This window comes from Argentina anserina, chromosome 5 (genome assembly GCF_933775445.1).
Source record: "Argentina anserina chromosome 5, drPotAnse1.1, whole genome shotgun sequence".
Classification (NCBI taxonomy): Eukaryota; Viridiplantae; Streptophyta; class Magnoliopsida; order Rosales; family Rosaceae; genus Argentina; species Argentina anserina.
In genome coordinates, this window is record NC_065876.1 from 28,579,809 (window position 1) to 28,602,726 (window position 22,918).

At 36.2% G+C, this 22,918-nt stretch overlaps 1 protein-coding gene across 1 annotated transcript; it reads right to left on the reverse strand.

The window, feature by feature from the left end:
- Positions 1-1,712: 1,712 nt before the first annotated feature.
- Positions 1,713-2,586, reverse strand: LOC126795310 (uncharacterized). Its single transcript, XM_050522147.1, has one exon. It carries the CDS (start codon positions 2,584-2,586, stop codon positions 1,987-1,989), a length of 600 nt encoding a protein of 199 aa, XP_050378104.1. The 3' UTR covers positions 1,713-1,986.
- Between the last annotated feature and the right edge of the window lie 20,332 nt (positions 2,587-22,918).

A 22,918-nucleotide genomic window follows, 5' to 3' on the forward strand; every position in this document is an offset into this window, starting at 1 on the left:
TTCATATTTTCTTCTATTAGTTTTTCTTTCATTCCTTATTATGCTTTCATGGAAAAAGATTATGATAATCTTTTACTTTAAATGAAGATATCTCGCAGATTATGTGCATTCATGGGCCACCATGTTACAGTGAAGAAAATTCTCAGGTAAACAACGAGCGGATTCGTCTAAGAAATTGAAAGGAAGCCATACATATGATCATGTGGATACAACCAATAAGAAAATGCGAAAGCGAAAACAGTAAACAAATTGAACAATTCCTTTTCACTAATTAATCACTACGTACTATGATTTAACTACTCAGTAGAAAAAAAAAACAAATATCTGAGTGAGAGGAAGAACTAATTAAGAACAGGCAATTGAGACAATTCAAGCGGGCTGCACAGCAATATCTAACCTGAATTAAGATGATTGCGCCTCACAGAATGGGAATGATTGATGATGGAGGAAGAAGACGACGTATAATCTGGATTCTGGAATTCCTCCTCTTCCGTAATCTAGCCAGCTAGGCTGGTTTTCTTTCTTCACTGTATTTTAGGGCAAGATGCACCTGCCTTATTTCTGTGAATCCCTCCTCAGCCTATATCTCTATGTATCTCTCTCTCTGCCTGAAAATCTTGAAGTAGATTTTGGCGTCATAAATATTAGAGATCGAGCATCTTCTGAGGCTACCTTATAAGGTTTATTTGCGTTCACAACATTCTGATTTCCATTACTGGTCTTGCTTAATTGGCTTGATCTGGAACTTTTTCGCTTACTGTTAGCTGAATGTGGTATTGGATTACAGCACATAGAATCGTATAGCCTCCTCGACCAGCATTTGTCAGGGAGATTCCTAGTCGCACACCACGTTTGTTCCATGCAGATGAAGCATATTAATCCTTGTGTTTAATTTATCTTCCCCTTTTTGTAATTAACTTGCGGAAACAAAAATTTGTAATTAACTTGCGGAAACAAAAATTTGATTGCCATCACTCTGATCGAGCAGTAATCTGTCAATTAAGCACACAGTTTAATTAGACCTTTATAATCGGTGGTAATATGTCAATTGAACAAAATCCTAGCCACCTATAAGTTCTTACCATGCAAATCCCTGTCCAAAAAAAAAAGAATTTATTTTCTTTTACCAAAACAGAACTCGTAATGGAGTAATAAAGAGACAAAAAAAAGATAACTTTTAAATGTCCAACCATAATTTTCATATATTCTTCTCATGAAGAAGAGTAATTTGGAGACTTCCAAATCTCCAATCTTGACTCTGCAAGCGTGCACTGATAGTGATTACACACCTCTTGAATAGGTCAGAGTAGCAATACCTCTCTCCTAATTTCGTGGAAACAAATAGGCTACGTACCCAGCACCAAAACGTTACTGCAGCTTTTCCGATAAATTATTACGTACTGCTGTTCCGAAAATTGAAGAACTAGTTCAGCTTGAAGGCCGGAAGACATAATTTCTCTTTTTGAACTAATTATTGGAAAGACAGAAATTTTTGTAAGTAAGTTCTTTCATATATAGACAACAAACCCTAATTCTAATCAAACTAGGAAATCATATAGATCTCTAGAAAGTAAATATGTAATTAAGAACTAAAATTGACTACGTAAAGTCGTTAAATTGGCAATTGAGTTTTTGGCCCTTTCTCAAATAATAGATATACATACATTCTAGAGCTACATTCTACTATTCTAGGGTAACCAAAATAAACAGAAAATGCAGGGTGAAATTAACATTTTTAAATTCTCATACAGCCAAGCCACTATCAGTCTCTTACACCTATTTAATTAGCTCTATTTAAACATCGATCCAGTAACAGACAGATTATTACTAACACACACACACATACGTACAACAATCAGATCTTCATGTCCGTGATATCGATTCAGTCCGATCAAAATACTACATCCTTCACCATATATATAACTAGCAAATTGTACTACGTTCCCATTTGGCCTTTTGGGTTGGTTTCTGCGGTATATTTCATATCTACCACTTGAACGTAAGGTACCAACGAGACAACTTCTTCTCAACCTTCTTCTCCTTGATGGTGTCCAAATTTGGTTTCCAAGTGGCCTTACCAGAAAGCTGCCTAGTCAAAAATTCCGGCCTCGCATCCAAACTTTCTTCCATGTCAAACTCCGGCAGATACGACCTCACCACCTCCGAGTCTGACGTCCTCTCCGTGCTATATTCCTTCTTTGTCAACACAAAGGCATGTGCATCTCCTGCAGGGCATATCCTTGCAAAGAGAGGCAAGAACTTCAATGATGATGATCTTGACCGTAACAGTGAACTTGCACTTAAAAGAACGCTGCGGATATCTTCGGATGACAACGACAAAGGCTTCCCTCGCTTCATCGGAAGCATCAAGTAAACCTTTTTCGTGTCCAACTTCGTATCAGCGGGCAATGCGATCGGTCTTCTCCCTGAGACAGCTGCCCCAAATTCGACCACTACTTGTTGAGGGTGCTCTAGCATCAGCTCAGCAACCGTTAGATCATGCTTACTGAACTCTTGCACCGATCCATCCGACAGTATTACTTTTCCAGTGCCATGAACTTGCTTGGTTGAAGTGGAATTGCCCATCAGGATTTCAAAGGCGCAAAGGGTTATTGAGTTGGGAGTGTTCAGTTTTCCAGCCTTTTATAAGCAGAGCTATTAGTGATGGAGTTCAAGTTGCATGGCAGGTTTGTTAACCATCTCCATCTTGTGAAGGACACATAAACTGGTGGACTTGGTATACAAAATTTGATACCCTATAGAAAATTAGATGGGAGTCGTTGGCTTTGGTGTGGATTTAGTTCGCAAGTTGACCAGCTCTTCATGAAGTCATGAAAACCATAGTTAACCAATTTATGTGCTATACATCACGGTCAAGGAACGGTTCAACTGTAACTGGTTAAGTTGTTAACTAACCACTCCTTATCTACGGATCTGCATCAAATTTCTTTATGAACTATCAAGTATGAGTTATTTCATTATCAAATATTTGTGCTCGTGAACCTGAAATTGGCTGCTTGTTTGGTTTGAATGAACATACTTGTTCAATTTTATTGAAAATGTAGGTCGTTTTTTGTGGCAACCACAATCCATATGAAAAGGAAGAAAGAACGATATATTCACAGGACTGGTTCCAGATACAATCTACAAGCATAAATATTAAATAAATCCCATCCCGTCCAGCATGAAACTTTCTTAGAGATGGTAAAGGATTGCAAATACAGTATTTCAATCTACAAAAGGATTGGAGGCCGCAAGAAAGTTTTTACAAGGAGTGGCATTTCTATTTACTTCCACACAAATGCAAAGACAATAGACCCAATTTTTTAGCCTAACAAAGCAGGAGTGTATAAGCTTTTTAAAGATTAGAGGTGGGACATGTAATAACCCTAGTTTTCGGAACAAGATTTGGTGTTTGTTTAAATTCTATAAGCGGTGAAATTCAATTAAAATGATTTCGGTTGTTTGCGACCTTGGGAAATGAAAACGGAAACGTTCTCGGAACGTTTAATTAGAAAAACGTTATGATTCCGCAACGTATATATCGACTTTTACTCCGTCGTTCGTTTGTGAAAACTTTCTTCATAAAAGTCGTAGAGCTCGTCGATACGAGTGCGTGAACATGTGACGCGTTCAAATCGGACGTCGTACGTAAAATTTATTAACGATAGAAGTTAGTTTCCGATTTAGAAATGGGTATAAAAGGAAAAACTTATTAGTTAGGGTTTTCAAAATTGGAAACCCACTTCTCTCTCCAAGTCGCGCCTCCCTCTCATCTCTCTCTCCTTTCCCTCGAGCTCTCTCCCTCCGAACACCTTCTCCTCCGGCGATCTCGTCATCCAGGTCGTCGTGGTCTTCACCGCCTAGCCCAGGAGCACCGCACGTCTCTCCTCTCCAAACCCCGAGCACGATGCCACCAAGCCTCTGCAACTCGCCGCCACTCGATCTCCGGCGACGCAAGGGCTCGGAGGAGGACATCTCGATGTCGATCCTCACCCTTCGCACCATTTGCCATCAGATTTGGGCCAAATCGCGTCGATTCAAGTTCATCCCGAGAGATTGAACATCGCCGATGAATCCGAGCTTCTCCGATGCAAGATAGGGGTTTGTAACTTCAAATCGAGGTATGGTTGGATGTAATTGATGGATTGTGTGTGTTTGTTGTTGGATTTTGATTGATTGGAGACAGATCGGAGGAGGTGGGGAGAGAGAGGTTACCGCCGTCTTAGGCGGCGTGAGGCCGTGGAGAGGGAAAGGGGAAGGAAAGGATTGGTTTTGGGGCGGCGGTGGCGTGCTACGCGCCGGTTTTTAGGCTCGGTGCGTGGGCCCCACGCGCGGCTTGCCGGAGGTGGCACGTGTACTCCACGCGCCGCCACGTGCGGCGGCGCGTGAACAGTGTTTCCAAATGGTAATTTTGTAATTTATTTTTACGTACGGTAAATGTAAAAATGTGATTTACGTACGGTAAATGTAAATTACTTTTAGTAAATGTAAAAAGTAATTTTAGAATGGTAATTCAGTAATTATTATTTACTGAGACAGTACGTAAATTTGAATAGTATTTATACGTACAGAAATACATAAATAGCATGTACTCATACAAAAATACGTATTGGAGGTGTATTTGAACAGTAATACATGAATAGTAAATACGTGAATAGTTCACAGTGAATAGTACTCAGTGAACAGTAAATTCATAAAACCGAAAATTGCTGAACAGTAACAGATTATTACTGTTTCGGCATTTAAAGGTTTACGAAACGTTTCTAAATTCTTTTCTTATCTTTTCGATTTGATCGATAAATCAAGAAAATAAATTATCTTCGGAAATTGTGAAATTACGCTCGAGTCGATAAGGTGAGTAAAATCTCACATATTTACGAATCTACCCTTGCGGAGATTCAAGATTTTTGCAAGAGTTTTTAATATTGAATTATGACACGTATACGATATAATAGATTATATATATATTGTATAAATGGTAATAAGTACATATATATATATAGTTCGCTATATTATATACTGTTATGAATTCATTGGAATTGGTCATTTCGATGACGAGAATTATATATTGAGCATGTGATTTAATTTGTACAATATGAGGTGTGATTATTGTACATAATTTTAACATGGTGTTGGTTAAAACGTTTTGTCTTCGGACGTGTTTATGATATATGACATGTATAGGATATAGCGGATTATATATATTGTATAAATGGTAAATATGTACAAATATATATAGTTTGCTATATAATATACTGTTATGATTTTATCGTGATGATGTCATTTTGATGACGAGATTATATATCAAGCATGTGGTTTTGATTTGTACAATATGAGGTGTGATTAGTGTACGTGATTTTAACATAGAGATTGTTAAAATGTTGATTTGTCTTCGGACTTGATTTTTGTACAATATGATGTGAGATTATTGTACGTGTTTGGCAAGTCGGAACCTAGCATTTGGCCAGGCGAAAGTTACGATACAGTTAGAGCTCTAGTCTGTCTGCCGGAGTACTGCATGTGAGGTAACATGTGGTTATCGGCTCATGAGTACTCATATTTTGGATGTTGGGTAGCAGGTGGTTGCCCAATATCGACGGTGTACTACGTGAGGGGTAACAGATGTGTACCAGCGTTCATTAGTACCCGTATTATAAATGTATTTGGGTAACCAGAAGGGTTGCCCAATTTCTCATGGGCACTTCATTTCATATATTTTTGAGACAATCAGATGGGCCGTCCATTGACTCATGAGTGCATTTATATTTGTCGATTTGTGGATTTTCGTATATATTGATATGCGAGTTATATTTTCATTTTACTCATACGAGCTATAAGCTTACCGGATTTGTGTTTACAATCCCGGTGCACCAATTCGATGGTGTATGGGATAATTCTGCATGTGTCGATTAGTGGAGATTGAGAGACGACTCCGGAGACTCGAAGTTGTTCACTATCCTGCTTGTGGTGAGATTTCTAGTGCGGATTTGTGTGTGAGAACTTATGAGGTTTTATTTGTGAGTTTTGTGAGAGTTTGTGAGAATTATTACATTTTTATTTTATGTAATGTTAAATTATAAATTTGGTTTGTAATAATTGGTTGTTTGAGTTGTATTGTGAACTCAGTAATGATCCGTTGTGCATTTAAAACGATTTCGATTCGTTGGGATTGTTTTGGTGTTTTTCGACTTTGAAATTTTGAGTTTTTAAGCTCGAAAATTTGGGGTCGTTACATGACATGTTAAGTTGAGGTAATTCAGGAGCCTCCAGACGATTTCGTCAACTATCCTTGAACCTACTTAATGTATCGGGAGAGCCACTTAAAACCATCACCGTAGCCCATTTTACGTACAATACTGCACATGAAGACAAGGTTCTAAAAATCGGTATGGGCGGCTGCCTAGGCGCTAGGTGCAGGCAATCCAATCCGATTTTAGGCTGTGCGGATGTCTGGGCGGATCCTAGGTGTTTCCTGGGCTTGTTCTGGGCGTATTATGGGCGGATTTTGGGCGGTTTATCTATTTTTTCAATATTTGTTTTTGCTAACTATATATATATGACCGTGAGTTCGTGACACCGTGTGCTTCAGTGCCTTGGTTTGAATCCTTTTGGTTAACTATAATATATATATATATATATAGCCGTGTGCATTGCTTAATTGTATTCACTTTTTATATTTTCTAAAACAAACTCATTGTTGTTGAAGTGTTAACATTATATTTTATATATATTTTGAGTATTTATCTTATTTATAACCATTAAAATACTTGTTTATAATGTTATTTTAGTTTTTATATGCTATAAATAAAATAAAAATAATTTAAAAATACAAACCACCTAGTCCCTGCCTAGGCCCCTAGGCGCTAATTCCCGTCAATCAGCCCAACTAGCGCCTAACGTTTTTTAGAACCTTACATGAAGATTTCTAATGGTCGGACATTCGAGTCGGCTAGGTTTACCTTCCCCTTGGCTGTGGCGAAGTTGGTCAGTCCAAGGTGGTATCGCAACTCGTCTTCTGAAGCAGCGTATGGTATGTCGATCTTGTTTCCCAGTATTAGAAATGGGACACTGGCAAGGGCTTCATCAGAAAGGAGCGCATCTAGTTCCTTCTTTGATTCAGCAAACCTTTCCTTGTCATACGCATCCACAAGGTACACCACAGCATCTACCTGTAAAAGAAAACTAACCATGAACAAATTATTACCACAAGCAGTGAAACTTATCTTAGCTAGTTACAGTTGTATTCTTTATTAGTGTATATGTGTTGAGATAAATGAGACAGACGTTTAAAATGATTACCGAAAGTCATATAAAGAGCACGAAAGATATAACTAAAGAGATCTTGGACTATTTTCTAGACATTTTATTACTGGCACCCGCGCTTATCAAAGTTACTACAGGAATTCTCAAAATCAATTCAAGTAGAAAAAAAAACTGCTCATATATGAATTTCCAATATGCTGACATAAGGCTCAAATCAATTTCACAAAAATGCTGCATTTAGTTGGTTTGGCCATTTCTAAACTAAGGCCTACATATGTTTGTATTTAGTATAGAGTTCTGTACTAATATAAAAATAATAAACCACATTCACAGTCACAGTCACATTCTATACTAACAGTAGTTTTAGCTTTCAGATTGTGATTTTTAATTTTTTATGGTTGGCTGTATAATATGTAGGTATTCGTGTACATTTTAAGGGTTCGTTTGATGAGAATTTTGTGTGATTTTCACATTGCTTACTCGGATGGAAGCCTCAATTTTTCTTGCTTGATTTTTGTTTAGTTTCTTGGTTACTCAACGATTTGTGCATTTTCACTTGTTCTTGTTTGGAGTTCTACTTGTTAGGCTTTTCACATTCGCCTCGCAATGCCAGTGTTTCTATTTGTTGTTCAAGCTGGCATGGTAGTCAAATTATAAGCCTGTGATTAAATTATCTACTGCTTTGCAGATGTCCCCCACCTTCATCTGTTTTACAATTCTTGTCATACTTTTCGAAAGCTATATGCTCGAATAACCTAGCTTCTCGATTGCGCAACAGTGCAATAGTACATGAAAGAAAGTAAGAAACCAATTAAGACAAAACAATGAACATGGGTAAAGAGATAGAGAACTGTCTGAAGTTATATGTATACCTGCAGTGTCATAAGAGGAATGAAGTGGAGGTGGTGGCTTGACATAGAGAAGAACAAGGCTGGTACCGGTATTGGCAGCAGTAGCTGTACTGGCTTTTTGAGAGGAGAGGTTTCCCAGACACTAGGAAAGTGCGCGCATGCTCTCTTCGCTCTCGTCCACTGCCACCACGATTTTCTTCATACTAATATCCCCTTCCATTCTTATGAAATGAGAAGTTGAAATCTAACTCTGGCTGAAAGATGAGAAGATTATGGACCTCAAAATGTTGTTGATGATAACACAATGGAAAAGGGGATACAAATTTATAGACGGTGGGTTGTGCCGTTGGTTTATTCATAATTTCTGGTTTTCATCTTGCTTCTGTGGGAATAACTTGTTTAGTATATATATTGTTGAAGAAGATAATGTTTGAGAGTATGAACTCAGTTGTATTTCTTGTTAGAATGGACTAGATATTTGATCTTTAAAGTATAATAACTTTGCACAATCACAGAATAAGTAATGTGAGATTTGATTTAGCATATTAACCATGTAATATTTATTTGTTGGACAATTAAATATAATGGAATACATTGTGGATCTTGACTGACAAGATTGAGGAGATAATTAAATCAGTGCAGCAGGAATGAAGCTCAATCCCATTGATGGAGCTGTGATTGAGTTGTTCCTTGACACTATAAAAGGGGTCTCTATGCACACTCATATACACACTGAAATCAAGAGACTATTCCATCATAGTTTTCACATATTGAGTGCTGCATAGAAGATCTTTTTGCTCTCTTTCAATGGCTGCCAATAAGGGTGTTAATGTTGATCAAGGTTGGTCTCTTGAATCTTGTATCTCATATACTTGTGTATGATTATATTTGATTTTGTATGTTGATATGTGTTTATGTATGTGTTTTGTTTTTCGTGATTCAAAGACTACATGTGGTATCAGAGCCACAAAACACTTTCATAAATCATTTTTTCAAAGATCAAAACGTTTTGTGAAATTTTTCTTTGCAAATCTGTGAAAACAAAAAAAAATTGAAATTGGGTATTTTGACCCGTATTTAATACACGGATCCTTTTGACCGAAAGGAGAAAAAAAAAGGAACTTTGTTTTTAAAAAATCCAAAACGCAGAAGAGCACCCAATGCATAAAATTTTCTTATCTTTTATGGGAAACGTAAGTTTTGGGTTCAAGGGCTTTGGGCATATTCAATGTTTTGATTTCCAGGTATTTCATTCAAATTGATTAATAGAGGTTGGTCATATTGCTTCTTTAAGATCATATGAAATCAAATTTGTTGGATCAACTATATTTTTGCAGCGCTGGGAGCGTCCTGGTAAGTTTTTCCCAGATTTGGGAAACTTGATTGATTGATTCTGTGTGTGGAATGGAATGTGTGTAGTTTACAGCTATATGCTTTTGTTTGTGCTACTGGAATCATCTTGTATAAATTCTTATACATCTATTGTATTCTCTGCAATCATATTATTTTACTTGTGAAAAAGGATTATAAACATGAAATGATTGTGATGTTTTTCCTCCCATATTGCAAGTTTTGTGTTTTTAAAACTGAGCAAGTAAACGACTGAGTTTTCTAGTAAACTAAGATTTATGGTATGAAAACAAAGGACATCAGTCACAGTTTTATGAATCAATATGAGTTTTTTTTCACATTTCATATGGCATACAGCTTAGTTATTTGAAAGACACTTGTTGGTTATAAAGTATAAAACTGGAAACTTGCATAACATGAGTTTAGAAATTTTCAGTATCATCCACAGATGGCTATTAACTGAATAAAGTCTAAGCACACTTTATGGTTTTGTTTATGATATATGAAGTATATAAAGATAACCAGACATTTTCTTTTTGCCATACAGGTACTGATTTGTCTATGTTATAAAATACTTTTATACATGATAGTACATTAAAAGAAAAATAAGGGATAATTTGTATTTTGCCAAACAGGTACTCGAGTTATTGAAAAAGAAGTATGCATAAAGAAAATTCAATTCATTGATATTCATTCTGTATTATACTCTTTTATTTGTATATTGGGATGCAATAGTACGTAATGGATTGACATTGAATGAATTCTTGCTTTGCTTATGGTTTTGTCTTGAGAGTTTAGATACGACATGAGACTTAGACCTGTTTTTTTTTCTTTTTCCTTTTGTTCTTGTCAATGCTTAGCATTGGGACAATTGTCCAGCTCAACGGTAGTAATTATAAGAAATGGAGGGCTGATATGGATCTCCATTTGCTGGGACAAAGTCTTGACTGGTGTCTCAAGGAGGCTGAACCGGTATTAGTTGAGGATAGTACTGCTCAACAGAAGGAGCACAAGGATAAGTGGGATAGAGCCAACAGAATATGCATCCTAAGCATTAAGAAAACCCTTTCTGATACTGTGAGAGGAGCCATAACTGATAAGACACATGCTGGTGAGTATTTGCAGTGCATAGCTGATAAGTACTAGAGCAGTGATAAGATAGAGACTGGAATGTTGTTGTCTAAGCTGCAGAGTATGAAGTTTAACATGAATTTGAACATGTGGGAACACATTATGCAGATGATTAACATCTCAGCTCAACTTGGTGACCTTGACATGCGTCTAGATGATGACTATATGGTTTATCAGGTACCTCACTCCCTGCCTGAACAGTTTGATAGCCTTGAAACCACCTACAATACCCAAAAGGATAAGTGGACTTTAGATGAGCTTATTGTCATTTGTGTGCAAGAACATGAGAGGCTAAAGAGAAATAAGGCTACTGTTGTGAACCTAGTTACTAAGCCTCAGTGGAAAAAGAACAAGGGTGGGAGCCAGTATAAACCAAACCTCCATAAGAAGCCTGATAACATGAAAAAGAAGAAGGGTGGCTTTAGATGTTTCTTTTGTAAGAAACTGGGACATATGAAGAGGGAGTGTGAGAGTTATAAGAATTGGAAGGCTAAGACATGTAACAAGTTAACTTATTCGATTGAAGTTAATTTAGTTAATATTAGCTCTAGTTCTTGGTGTATTGATACAGGATCACCAACACATGTTTGTAACTCTTTACAGAGGTTTCAAAGCAGCAGGGTGCCAAGGAGAAATGAGGCTAGGATCCATGTGGGGAATGGCATGAGAGTGGCTGTTAAGGATATAGGGACAGTCAAGTTGGAGATTAGACCAGGAGTTTTTCTTATTTTGAACGATGTCTATTACATTCCTTCTATGAAAAGGAATCTTATTTCTATTAGTTCTTTGGTTATAGAACAATATTGTTTTTCCATCAATTCAAATGGAATAAAAATCTCTCATGGTTCCCATTATATTGGTTCTGCAAATTTGAGTGGTGATTATTGGTTATTGAATGATGTGTCTACTGCTTCCAATGATGTGTTATTGCTTGAGAATGGAAATTCTGTGATTGATCTTACAAAGATTTCTGGTGTGAAAAGAAGTTTGAAAAGAAAGTTTTCAAAAAACTCAGCTTATTTGTGGCATAGAAGATTAGGGCATGTGTCCAAAGAGAGGCTACAACTTCTAGTTAAACAGGGAATTTTGCCTCAGCTAGATTTTGGTGATTTGACCGAATGCATAGAGTGTGTTAAGGGAAAGTTTGCCAAACAGAAAAAGAAAACTGCTGCTAGAAGTACAAGTGTACTGCAATTGATACACACTGACATTTGTGGTCCATTTGCAATACAAACAATATGTGGTAATAGTTATTTGATAACTTTTATCGATGACTTCACAAGATTCTGCTATGTATACTTGATTTCTGTAAAGTCTCCAGCTTTGGAAAAGTTCAAAATCTTTAAGGCAGAAGTTGAAAAAGAGTTGACTGCTGAGATTAAGTGTGTTAGATCAGATAGGGGTGGAGAATATTATGGGAGGCACACTGAAACAGGACAACACAAGGGTCCTTTTGCACTATTTTTGCAAGAAAGTGGCATTCAAGCACAATATACTACTCCATGCACACTTGAACAGAATGGGGTAGCAGAGAGGAGAAATAGAACCTTCATGAACATGGTGAGATGCATGATGTGTACCTCTGGTCTGCCTAGATTTCTATGGGGAGAAGCACTGAAAACAGCCAATTACATTACCAATAGAACCCCAACCAAGGCAATAGCAAAAACACCATTTGAAATATGGAAAGGTAGAAAGCCTAGTGTTATGCATACACATGTGTGGGGTTGTAGAGCAGAAGCAAGGGCTTATAATCCTAAAGAGTCCAACTTGATTCTAAGACCATTTCAGCTTTCTTTATTGGCTATCCAGAAAATTGAAAGGGTTTTAAGTTCTATTGTCCTTCATATAGCAGTAGAACCATTGAAACTAATAAAGATGTGTTCTTAGATGAAATGAGCTTCACAGACACATTTGAAGATTTTGTTTTTGAGGAATTGATTGAACCAGAAACTTGTGATGCCAGTGTATCTGTATTGTTTGAGCCAAATGTTGTGCAACCCATAGTTCCATATCAGAATGAGAATACAGTAGCTCAAACCCAAAATGTTGTTCCACCAGTAGTTCCAAACCAAAATGAAGATGTTGTTATGGAGAATGCAGAAGCGCCAGACCTTGAAGTGCAAGAACCAGCCAATGTAGTGCAAGCACCAACTCAGCCTTTTTTAAGAAGATCTCAGAGAGAGAGGAAGTCAACTTTAACTAAATTAGCTACACAATATCAGATTTACTTACAAGAAGCTGATTATGACATTGGTGAGATCAGTGACCCCATTACTTTCAAGCAGGCCATTGAAAGCAAAAATTCTCACCAATGGGAGGAGGCAATGATTTCTGAACTTAAGTCTATGGAGGTTAATAAGGTCTGGACACTCGTTGAGCCATCTCAAAATCACAAGGCGATAGGTTGTAAGTGGGTTTTCAAAATCAAAACAAATGCTGATGGGAGTATTGAGAGATTTAAAGCTAGATTGGTGGTAAAGGGTTTTACACAACAAGAAGGCATTGACTTTAATGAAACTTTTTCTCCAGTTCCAACGAAGGACGCCTTTAGACTGATTATGGCTTTAGTCGCTCACTACAACATGGAACTGCACCAAATGACGTAAAAACAGCTTTTTTGAATGGTGAGCTTTATGAAGAGATATATATGAAGCAACCTGAGGGGTTTATAGAGCCTGGAAAAGAAAGGTTTGTTTGCAAGCTCAATAGATCGATTTATGGCTTGAAACAAGCTTCTAGGCAGTGGTATTTAAAATTTGATGCTGTGGTTGGAAAATTTGGCTTTAAGGAGAATCAAGTAGATGAGTTTGTGTACATGAAGACCGAAGGAAAAGACTTCATTTTTCTGATTCTCTGTGTTTATGATATTTTGTTAGCAACTACTAGCACGAAGTTACTGAAGAACACTAAAGATTTCTTGTCAAAGAATTTTGACATGAAAGATTTAGGTGAGGCTAGTTATGTGCTTGGAATTGAAATAAGAAGAGATAGAGCCAAGAGAGTGTTGGGGCTTTCACAAGAAGGATACATCAAAAAAGTGTTAAAGAGATTTGATATGCAGGACTGTTCAAATGGTGAGGTTCCAATGTCAAAAGGTGATAAATTGACAAAGGATCAGTGCCCTCAAACTGAGCAGGGAAAGGAGATGATGAAGGGAAAACCATATGCTCAACTCATTGGAAGCTTAATGTACGCACAATTGTGTACAAGACCTGATTTAGCTTATGCTGTTGGGATTTTATCCAGATTTCAGTCCAACCCTGGACCAGAACATTGGGTAGGAGGCAAGAATATTTTGAGATATTTGCAAAAGACGAAGTCTCATATGTTAGTTTACAAACGAGTCAAAGACCTTGAAGTTGTTGCCTACTGTGATTTAGATTTTGCTAGTCACTTCCCATCTTCTAATAAGTCCATTACTGGTTATGTGTTTACCTTAGCTGGAGGTGCAATAGCTTGGAGGAGTGTCAAGCAGGATCTGATCACCACATCTACAATGCAGGCAGAATTTGTAGCTATCTATGATACTATGTGTGAGGGTGTATGGCTGAAAAAAATTTTGGTCCAAACAAACTTGGTTGACAGCATTGTTTCGAGGCCTATGAAATATTTATGTGACAACCAAGAAGCGATATACTTTACCAGGAATAACAAGAGGTATAACAATTCTAAGCACATAGCTCTTAAGTATTATGATGTTAGACAGAAAGTCAAGAATGGTGAAATTGAAGTTCTAAAGATAGGAACATTGGATCAGTTAGCTGATCCATTTACCAAAGCCATGCCTATAGCAGCCTTCAAGGACCATATTAGTGCCATTGGCGTTTTGTCTGATTTAGATGCTTAAGAGAGCTTGAAAATAGTGGGAGCTTTAATAGAATAAAGTTGATTTGTTTGCTGCTTACTCACTATTACTTTCTGAACTTGTTTTCTTTGTATTGAAGGTTTTGTTTTTTTTGTTTTTTTTTTATTTTCACCAACTTTGTTGAAATGAAATAAGTTTAAAAAAAATCATATTTTGGTTGCAGTGGTTGTTGCTTGAACATTTGTAAAGCAATACATATGTATATATCTATATACTTGCTACATTCTTTGTAGGTTAAAGGAACGCATGAAATAGTTTTCATATTTGAAAGCTACTGTTCAGGTTCTTGCATACGGAACTGAAGGAATGATTGTTTTGCTTTGGTGTTGGTATTCCCAGCTACAGAAGGTAACACTTAGCAATTCTGTTATCTCTGATTGGTCATGTGTTATATTTTGAATTGTGTTTGTGGTCTGCAAGTTGCCATTTCATAGAATATGGTTTACTTAAGGTTCTGCATAATTCATGTATGATGACAGTTCAATTGTTTATGTATTAATATATGTTTATCAATCTCAAGTGCACAAAAGAACATTGCTACATCTGAACTTGGTGCAAATTCTTGTTATAGACCTAATATCAGTCCATGTGGGAGATTGTTAGAATGGACTAGATATTTGATCTTTAAAGTATAATAACTTTGCACAATCACATAATAAGTAATGTGAGATTTGATTTAGCATATTAACCATGTAATATTTATTTGCTGGACAATTAAATATAATGGAATACATTGTGGATCTTGACTGACAAGATTGAGGAGATAACTAAATTAGTGCAGCAATAATGAAGCTCAATCTCATTGATGGAGCTGTGATTGAGTTGTTCCTTGACACTATAAAAGGGGTCATATGCACACTCATATACACACTGAAATCAAGAGACTATTCCATCATAATTTTCGCATATTGAGTGCTGCATAGAAGATCTTTTTGCTCTCTTTCAATGGCTGCCACTAAGGGTGTTAATGTTGATCAAGGTTGGTCTCTTGAATCTTGTATCTCATATACTTGTGTATGATTATATTTGATTTTGTATGTTGATATGTGTTTATGTATGTGTTTTGTTTTCCGTGATTCAAAGACTACATTTCTTGCTTAATGAATTACAACAGCTAGAAAAAAATAGGATTAAATACTTGTAACACTCTATACTTTAGGTGTAAAAACAGTTTTGTCCTTCTACTTTCAAATTTAATCTGTGTATCCTTTAACTCTTATTTTTTTAACAGTTTTGTCAATTCCGTTAGTTGACCGTTAAAAAATTCCGTTAAGCCGTTAAAATGTCTAGAATACCCCCAATTCAAAAAAGATTTCTTTCTTTCTTTTCTTATGGCTTTTTTATTTTCTCTTTTGGTCTTTCTTTTTGTTTTTCTTGTTTTTAAATTTAATTCATCATGTCTGCTATCAAATATATATAATTGTAATCAACACAAATCATCAAATTAATTGTAAACATCTTATAATCAATTGGATAATGCCTAAAATGACATGTGAGTGTCAGTACTCAAATCCAATTAGAAACTTCATTTATATTATGATGCTCTACAAACATATTTTGATTATTTTCTACAATGCTAAGACAAAAAATACTTCTACTATCATAACCATACTTTGATGCAAAAATAGTTTCAAATTATTTATTTCCAACTTGATGTTAAGCAATTGTCATTAATTCTCCTCTTACTGCACAAGCAAATTAACAAAATTTCAAACAATGGACTTGGGTGCTCTGACCAAAGGAAGAAAAAATGTTAAAAAGTAAACCTCTTTTCGTACGATAATGATTAGATTATAATTTGAAATAGAGTGCAATTACTAGTAATAAAGTTTTCAAGCAATGCATTCACTATCATTTGCTCTAAGTTTGAGTTTTAAAGCACACCTACGTGAGGAGAGTCATTCTATTTTACTTGTTTTACATCTACTCCAAGTTCTCGCAAGCGTTCAACAAAATTACAAATAACTTGATAGGGAGCAAGATCGTCATTCTCTTGTTTACAATTAATTTGATAATTTGTGTTGATTACAATTATATATATTTGATAGCAGATATGATGAATTAAATTTAAAAACAAGAAAAACCAAAAGAGAAAATAAAAAAGGCATAAGAAAAGAAAGAAAAAAATCTGATTTGAATTGGGGGTATTCTAGGCATTTTAACGGTTTAACAGAATTTTTTGAAGGTCAACTAACGTAATTGAAAAAACTGTTAAATATAAGAGTTAAAGGATATACAGATTTAATTTGAAAGTATAAGGACAAAACTGTTAAAAAATAAGAGTTAAATGATATACAGATTAAATTTGAAAATAGAAGGACAAAACTGTTTTTACACCTAAAGTATAGGGTGTCACAAGTATTTAATCCAAAAATATATATACAACAAGAAAGCAAGAGAGAGCTAACAACTAACCACTCTACCAACTACACTATACAAACTGTTGGATAATGATATAACCCAAGATCTAGACAACTAATCAATCTTGAACGCCAAAACTTACAGAAAAGATCAAGCAAACTGATTTAAAAGAGAGAGAAAGCGTCTCACTAAATTTATGTAAATGGTATCTGACATTTATCAAAATTCACGCAAATTGATTTAAAAGAGAGAGAAATCATCACAGCACGATCTGCAAAAATGCAGGGAAAAATTATGTAAATGGTATTTGACATTTATCAAAATATGCACTTGGTGTCTCATGTTTTAAAATCTTCATAATGGTATTTGAAATTTCACTCCTTATCAATCATTAGTATTTGGCTCCGTTAATTCCTTAACGGAAGTTTTTTTATCTTAAATTTACAAATATGCCCTTTGTTATTTCTTCTTCAGTCTTCTTTTTCATATAATAAATAAACAAATGAAAGTTTATTTTTATCTATATTACAATGAGCATCAATGAATCAAGTGCTCATCATGGATTGGGTTGATTTAACATATTAATTGTTGGGTATCTAGTTGCCTATCTTTCAGACGCTGGACGTTCTGCAATCATTTTTTGGTAGAGAATCACCACCACCCAAACGTTAGGTGGATCATAAGAGACCTTGAGAATCAAATATGATCCCATATTGGAACCACTTATCCAAACCTTATAATCAATTCCATCAAAAACAATACACATCTAGAATATTTTTCAATAGAGTTCTGTCAATCTGCTCTCAATTTCATCAATTTCTCTCTTTGATTTTGAAGTGTTTTAGAGTCGGAGCTCGAGAGGACTGAACTTATACCCGGTTGGCAGCTCCGAAGTTCGAATGGCGGATATTTAATGCTTGAACTTCCATCATGGATTGAATTCGCAAGGACTGAAATTCAAGCCACGTAGAATGAAATTCCAGAAAGAGCTCAGGCCATAAATCTCGTCACATGACAGCAAACCAGTTGTTTCAGGAGGGGAGGATCAGGGATAAAACCCAAATTGATCGGAGGAAGCTTCTTCTTCTTCATTAAACCTATAAATTAAAGGATGAAAGTACCGAAGAAAAATCATAGGCTTATAACCTCTGTAACTGAGTTAACAGATTCATGCACAAATGTCGAATAGGGAGTGAAACTTTAGATACTACTCTGAAATATTTGAAACATGAGACACCAAAATGTATATTTTGATAAATGTCATATACCATTTACATAATTTTTCTTAAATGTAGTGATTGAACAACATACAACTAAAAGAGGAACAAACGATCACAAACATTATAATTGAGGACGACACCAAACTGACCAAACGACAATCAAACTGCAGCCAACAAAAAAAAAGGAATGCAGCCCTGCATACAGTCAACACTGCACCCCTGCACACATGTCTGCATATATCAATACTCTTCAATACTCCCCTTCAAGCTGGATTGAGAGAAACTTTTGATCCAAGCTTGGACATCAATCGATCAAATTGAGCAAAGGGCAACACCTTTGTGAAAACATCAGCTAATTGATTTGAGGAACGAACATAGGAAGTGGCTAAGACCTTGGACTACACTTGATTTCTGATAAAATGGTAGTCGACTTCTATGTGTTTAGTCCTTTCGTGAAAAACAGGATTAGCAGCGATGCACTATCACAATGCAAAGTGATAGGTTGAACACAGTGAACTCCAAGGTTAGCTAGGAGAGTCTTGAGCCAAATCAACTCACACGCAATGGATGTCATGGCTCAATATTCAGCCTCAGTGCTAGGTCGAGCTACAACCGACTGTTTCTTGTTTTTCCAAGTTACTAAATTGGCTCCTACGAATATGGAAAAACATGTAGTAGATTTTCTGTCAATGGTATTTGCCAACAATCCGAGTATGTATACACTTCCAAGATGAAATGATCATTTTTCTTCATGAACACACCTCTTGTTATTGAACCTTTGAGGTTGTGAAGAATTCTTTTGACAAGTTGAAGGTGATAAGAATTTGGTACATGCATGAACTGGATAACCATGTTAACAACATAGGTTATGTCCAGACGAGTAATGGTAAGGTAAATCAACTTACCAACTAGTCTTTGATACACTCTAATATCAAACAAAGGTTCACCTTTTTCTTCAATGTTCAAGTTGTTAGGGAATAGGGACTTCACAATGCTACTATGCTTCATGTTAGCTTGGTCAAGTAAATCAACAATATACTTCCTCTGATTCAAAAACAAACCTAAAGAAGATTGATCCATCTCGATTCTGAGGAAATATCTCAACTCCCCGAGATCTTTAATTGCAAATGTTGCATGAAGAAACTGCTTGAGAGTTTAAATTTCCTAATCATTATCTCTTGTGATAATTAAGTCATCTACATAAATAAGTACAACAAGTCTCCCCACTTTTCCAGTTCTCACAAACATTGAGGAGTCGTCAAGCTTCTTTTGAAACCAGAGGCAAAGAGGATAGAACTAAGTTTCGAATACCTCTCAGGGACTGCTTAAGTCCATATATGGCTTTATGCAACTTACAAACTATTCCAGGGACCTTTTCTTGAGCATGACTAGGTGGAAGACGCATGTAAACATCCTCCTCAAGATCTCCATGAAGGAAGGTGTTTTTGACGTCCATTTGATACAATTTTCCAGCCATAATTCACTACCACATACAAGAGGACCCTCATAGTGTTCATCTTTGCCATAGGTGCAAAGGTCTCTTTGTAATCAGCTCCGAAAGTTTGAGTGAAACCCCTAGCACTAAGCCTTGCGTTGTACCTCTCAATGGTACCATTCAAATGGAATTTTATCTTATCCATCTTGCTCCAACAATTATATGCTCTTTAGGAAGTTGAACCACACTCCAAGTGTTGTCATCATGAAGAGCTTTAAAGGCAATACATCAAATAAACCTGAGCTATTACAATCTCAAACACATGGAGAGAGGAATAGTAACATTTTCAGAACAAAAGGAGAGAGATGGAGCAGTAGGGTTTAGTTTGCTACCGTATATATACGTGCAGACTAATTCAAAGTGACAGGATCCCCAGATAATTGGCTTGTTTGAAAGCGCCATATATAACTTGACAGTTGACACAATGACACCCAAAACCAGAAGTCAGGCCAACAGAAATGTTGGTTAAATCACTCGATTTATATCGTCGATCATGTCGTTTTAGTTAGTACTGGAACGTTGTAGCTAGCTAGTCATGGGCATAGCCACATTAGGGCGAGAAGGGTCAATTGACCTGCTGAGATTTTCAAAGTATGCCTTACAGATAGGTGATTGGTTAGAGCATGTGATCATATCAGTAGAAATGATCCGTCTTACAACAATGGAGAGTGATTTCAATTGTTATTATTAATTATTTGAGATGAGTTTTCTCAGTTATTCTCCCACATCTCTTACTTTTCAGTTTTCAGTATTATATTTGCTTCTCCAATTAATTTCTCATTTGGACAAATTTTCAAGTCTCTTACGCCCTTTAATTTTTTTTAGCATATTTTCTTAATCAATAACTAATTGTTTTCTCCTATTTACGTATAGTATATGTCTATATACAAATTGGTTTGCTCTGCTCCATGAAGTTGATCGATATTTTCATATTTGAAAACATCGAATTCACAAGATTTATTTGAAAATATTGTAAGAGAAAAGCAATGAGTTAGTTCCTTAAAAAAATATCGGTTAACATGCATCATCTGAAAGTATTATTATTTAGTATAATTAGCGTTGATATATTGACCCTCCTAATAATGATTTCTGACTACGCCACTGTAGCTAGTACTAGTCCAAATCCATTGTTGTTACTTGTGCAACTCGATCTCATCTTCTCATCCATTGAACGAGTGGTCTCAGAGTAACTCTTTATCATTTTCTCTGGAAAACGACTTCATGAGCTAGAGAGCTACTCGTATGTTCGCATCTTTATGCATGATTAATCACATCGTAAATACAGAAGTATAATAAAAAAAAGATGTTACAAGATTCAATTTTAGGAGCACCGCATGTATTAATTGTTGAAGGAGCTAGCTAGCTGGTTCATGTGGGTGATTCAATATATATTACTAGTGATTATTATTGTGTTGTGAAAATTAATTAAGTGGATAACCATTAACCTATTCTACAAGGCCCGGTACGTATTAGCTAGGTTAATCTGGGTGTAGTAGATGCACTGTGTACGTACGTGCATGCATGGGATACCGGTGATATATAGTGATCATATATTTATATGGTCTGTAATAAGCTGCACAGGCCCCTGGCTAGCTACTTGGAGGAAGCCTAAGAGCATCTCTCACCATAAGGTAAAATTGGTAAGGTATAAGAGATATATGGCTTAACACTTTGGCATATTCTTTAGTATCTTTTATACCTTTGGTTTATGAGTTCCCACCATAAAGTATAAATGGTAAGGTATACATAGAGTTTTGGGTTTGCAATGGCTATTATTTATGTAAGAGGTGACGATGATCTTCTAGAGTACTGAATTCGGTGATTAGTGACTTCTCTTAATATTTATGCATTATTTAGTTATTTTACTTTTATGCATCAATGTGCATGGTACTTTTTCCGAGTTTGGAGGTCATCTTCAAGATTTTAAACAGACTGTTAATTATCGTAATAAATCATAGTAATTATAATGCATTAAAATAATTTAGCCCTGATCATATTCAATATTAGGCTCATATGAAAGAGCTCATTGTGAGATCCGTGATGGTATAGTCGCTATTTGTAAAAAAATATAAACACGATGTTTATGGAGAAAATTAAAATGTAACTAAAACTAAAAGGAATATAATATGAATATTAAAAATGTAAGGAGGATAAATTAGGAAGAAAATGACAAAATAATAAAATAAGAATCTCATTTACCTTACCAAATGGTATGCTATCTATGGCCTTCAACTGTTCACATAAGGGAAAAAAAATTTCGGGAAGTGGGAGATGGCTTATGGTGGGAATTGATGGTAAGCTATATTGAGGATTTTACCTTATGGTGGGAGATGGTCTAAGTAGCTACCTTGTGCGTCAGTTTGGACAACTTTGACATGCTGATCAGTTTCTGTAGAAGCTAGGTAGCTAATTAAGCTCTAGAAGAAGATCGAGGTTAACTAATCAACGACATCGATCACATCTCAAGTAGCATATATTGGTACCCTCGATCGGGAATATATATTGTCGACGGTGGTTGACGTCTCTTTGGGCGTATATATCAGATGATCGATGTGGCCGGTATATATATATAGCTGAGTTGGGTAGAATTCAAATATGTAGCCGCTAGCTGCAGCCTGCATGTTAACTTATGCCTAATTATGTGGTCAATGTTTCCAATATTATTGTTGCGAAACCTAGACGATGGCATGCAATTGGATGATTGCAAAGCCCGCTTGTAGCAGTCCGATCCGTAAGTGCATGCGACACGAGAATATATAAACGCCGCCTGGCCGCAAGAGATTGACACCTTCGTATTTGCCTCTCATGCAGCTAGAGATGATTAAGGAACACGATATATAGTAAAGCAAGATGATCGACCGCGCGCGAGGATGACATGATGAAGGAAATTAACCCAAGAATAATGAGAACAAATCGAAGTATGAGTTTGGTAAGGAATCTATATATGAGATCGGCCTGGCCCAAACAAAAAAGGTGCATAGGCAAAAGGGAATGCGTCGACCAATTCAAGATGGACAAGAAAACGAAAGAAAGACGAATCAAACGAACACATGGTGCTTGCTGCGGTGAGCAGCTTCTAAACGTCCCCACACAAAGCGCAAGATAGTGCCGACCGACCACTTGCGCAGCCAATTAGATAGCTACCCCCTCTTCCCCTATTCTCGATCAGTCTTATATTTGTTTTTGCATGCTTCTTTGTGATGTGCCTAACAAGATAAGTAATAATAAGAATTACATATATTAAACCTGGGACGTACTGGGGGAGACGATAAAGACCAAAGATGATGAGAATGAGATTGAGCTGAGAATGGGGATAAGACCAAATGTCACCATTCTCTACACTAATTATATTCTATCATTGTCTTGTCTATTAATT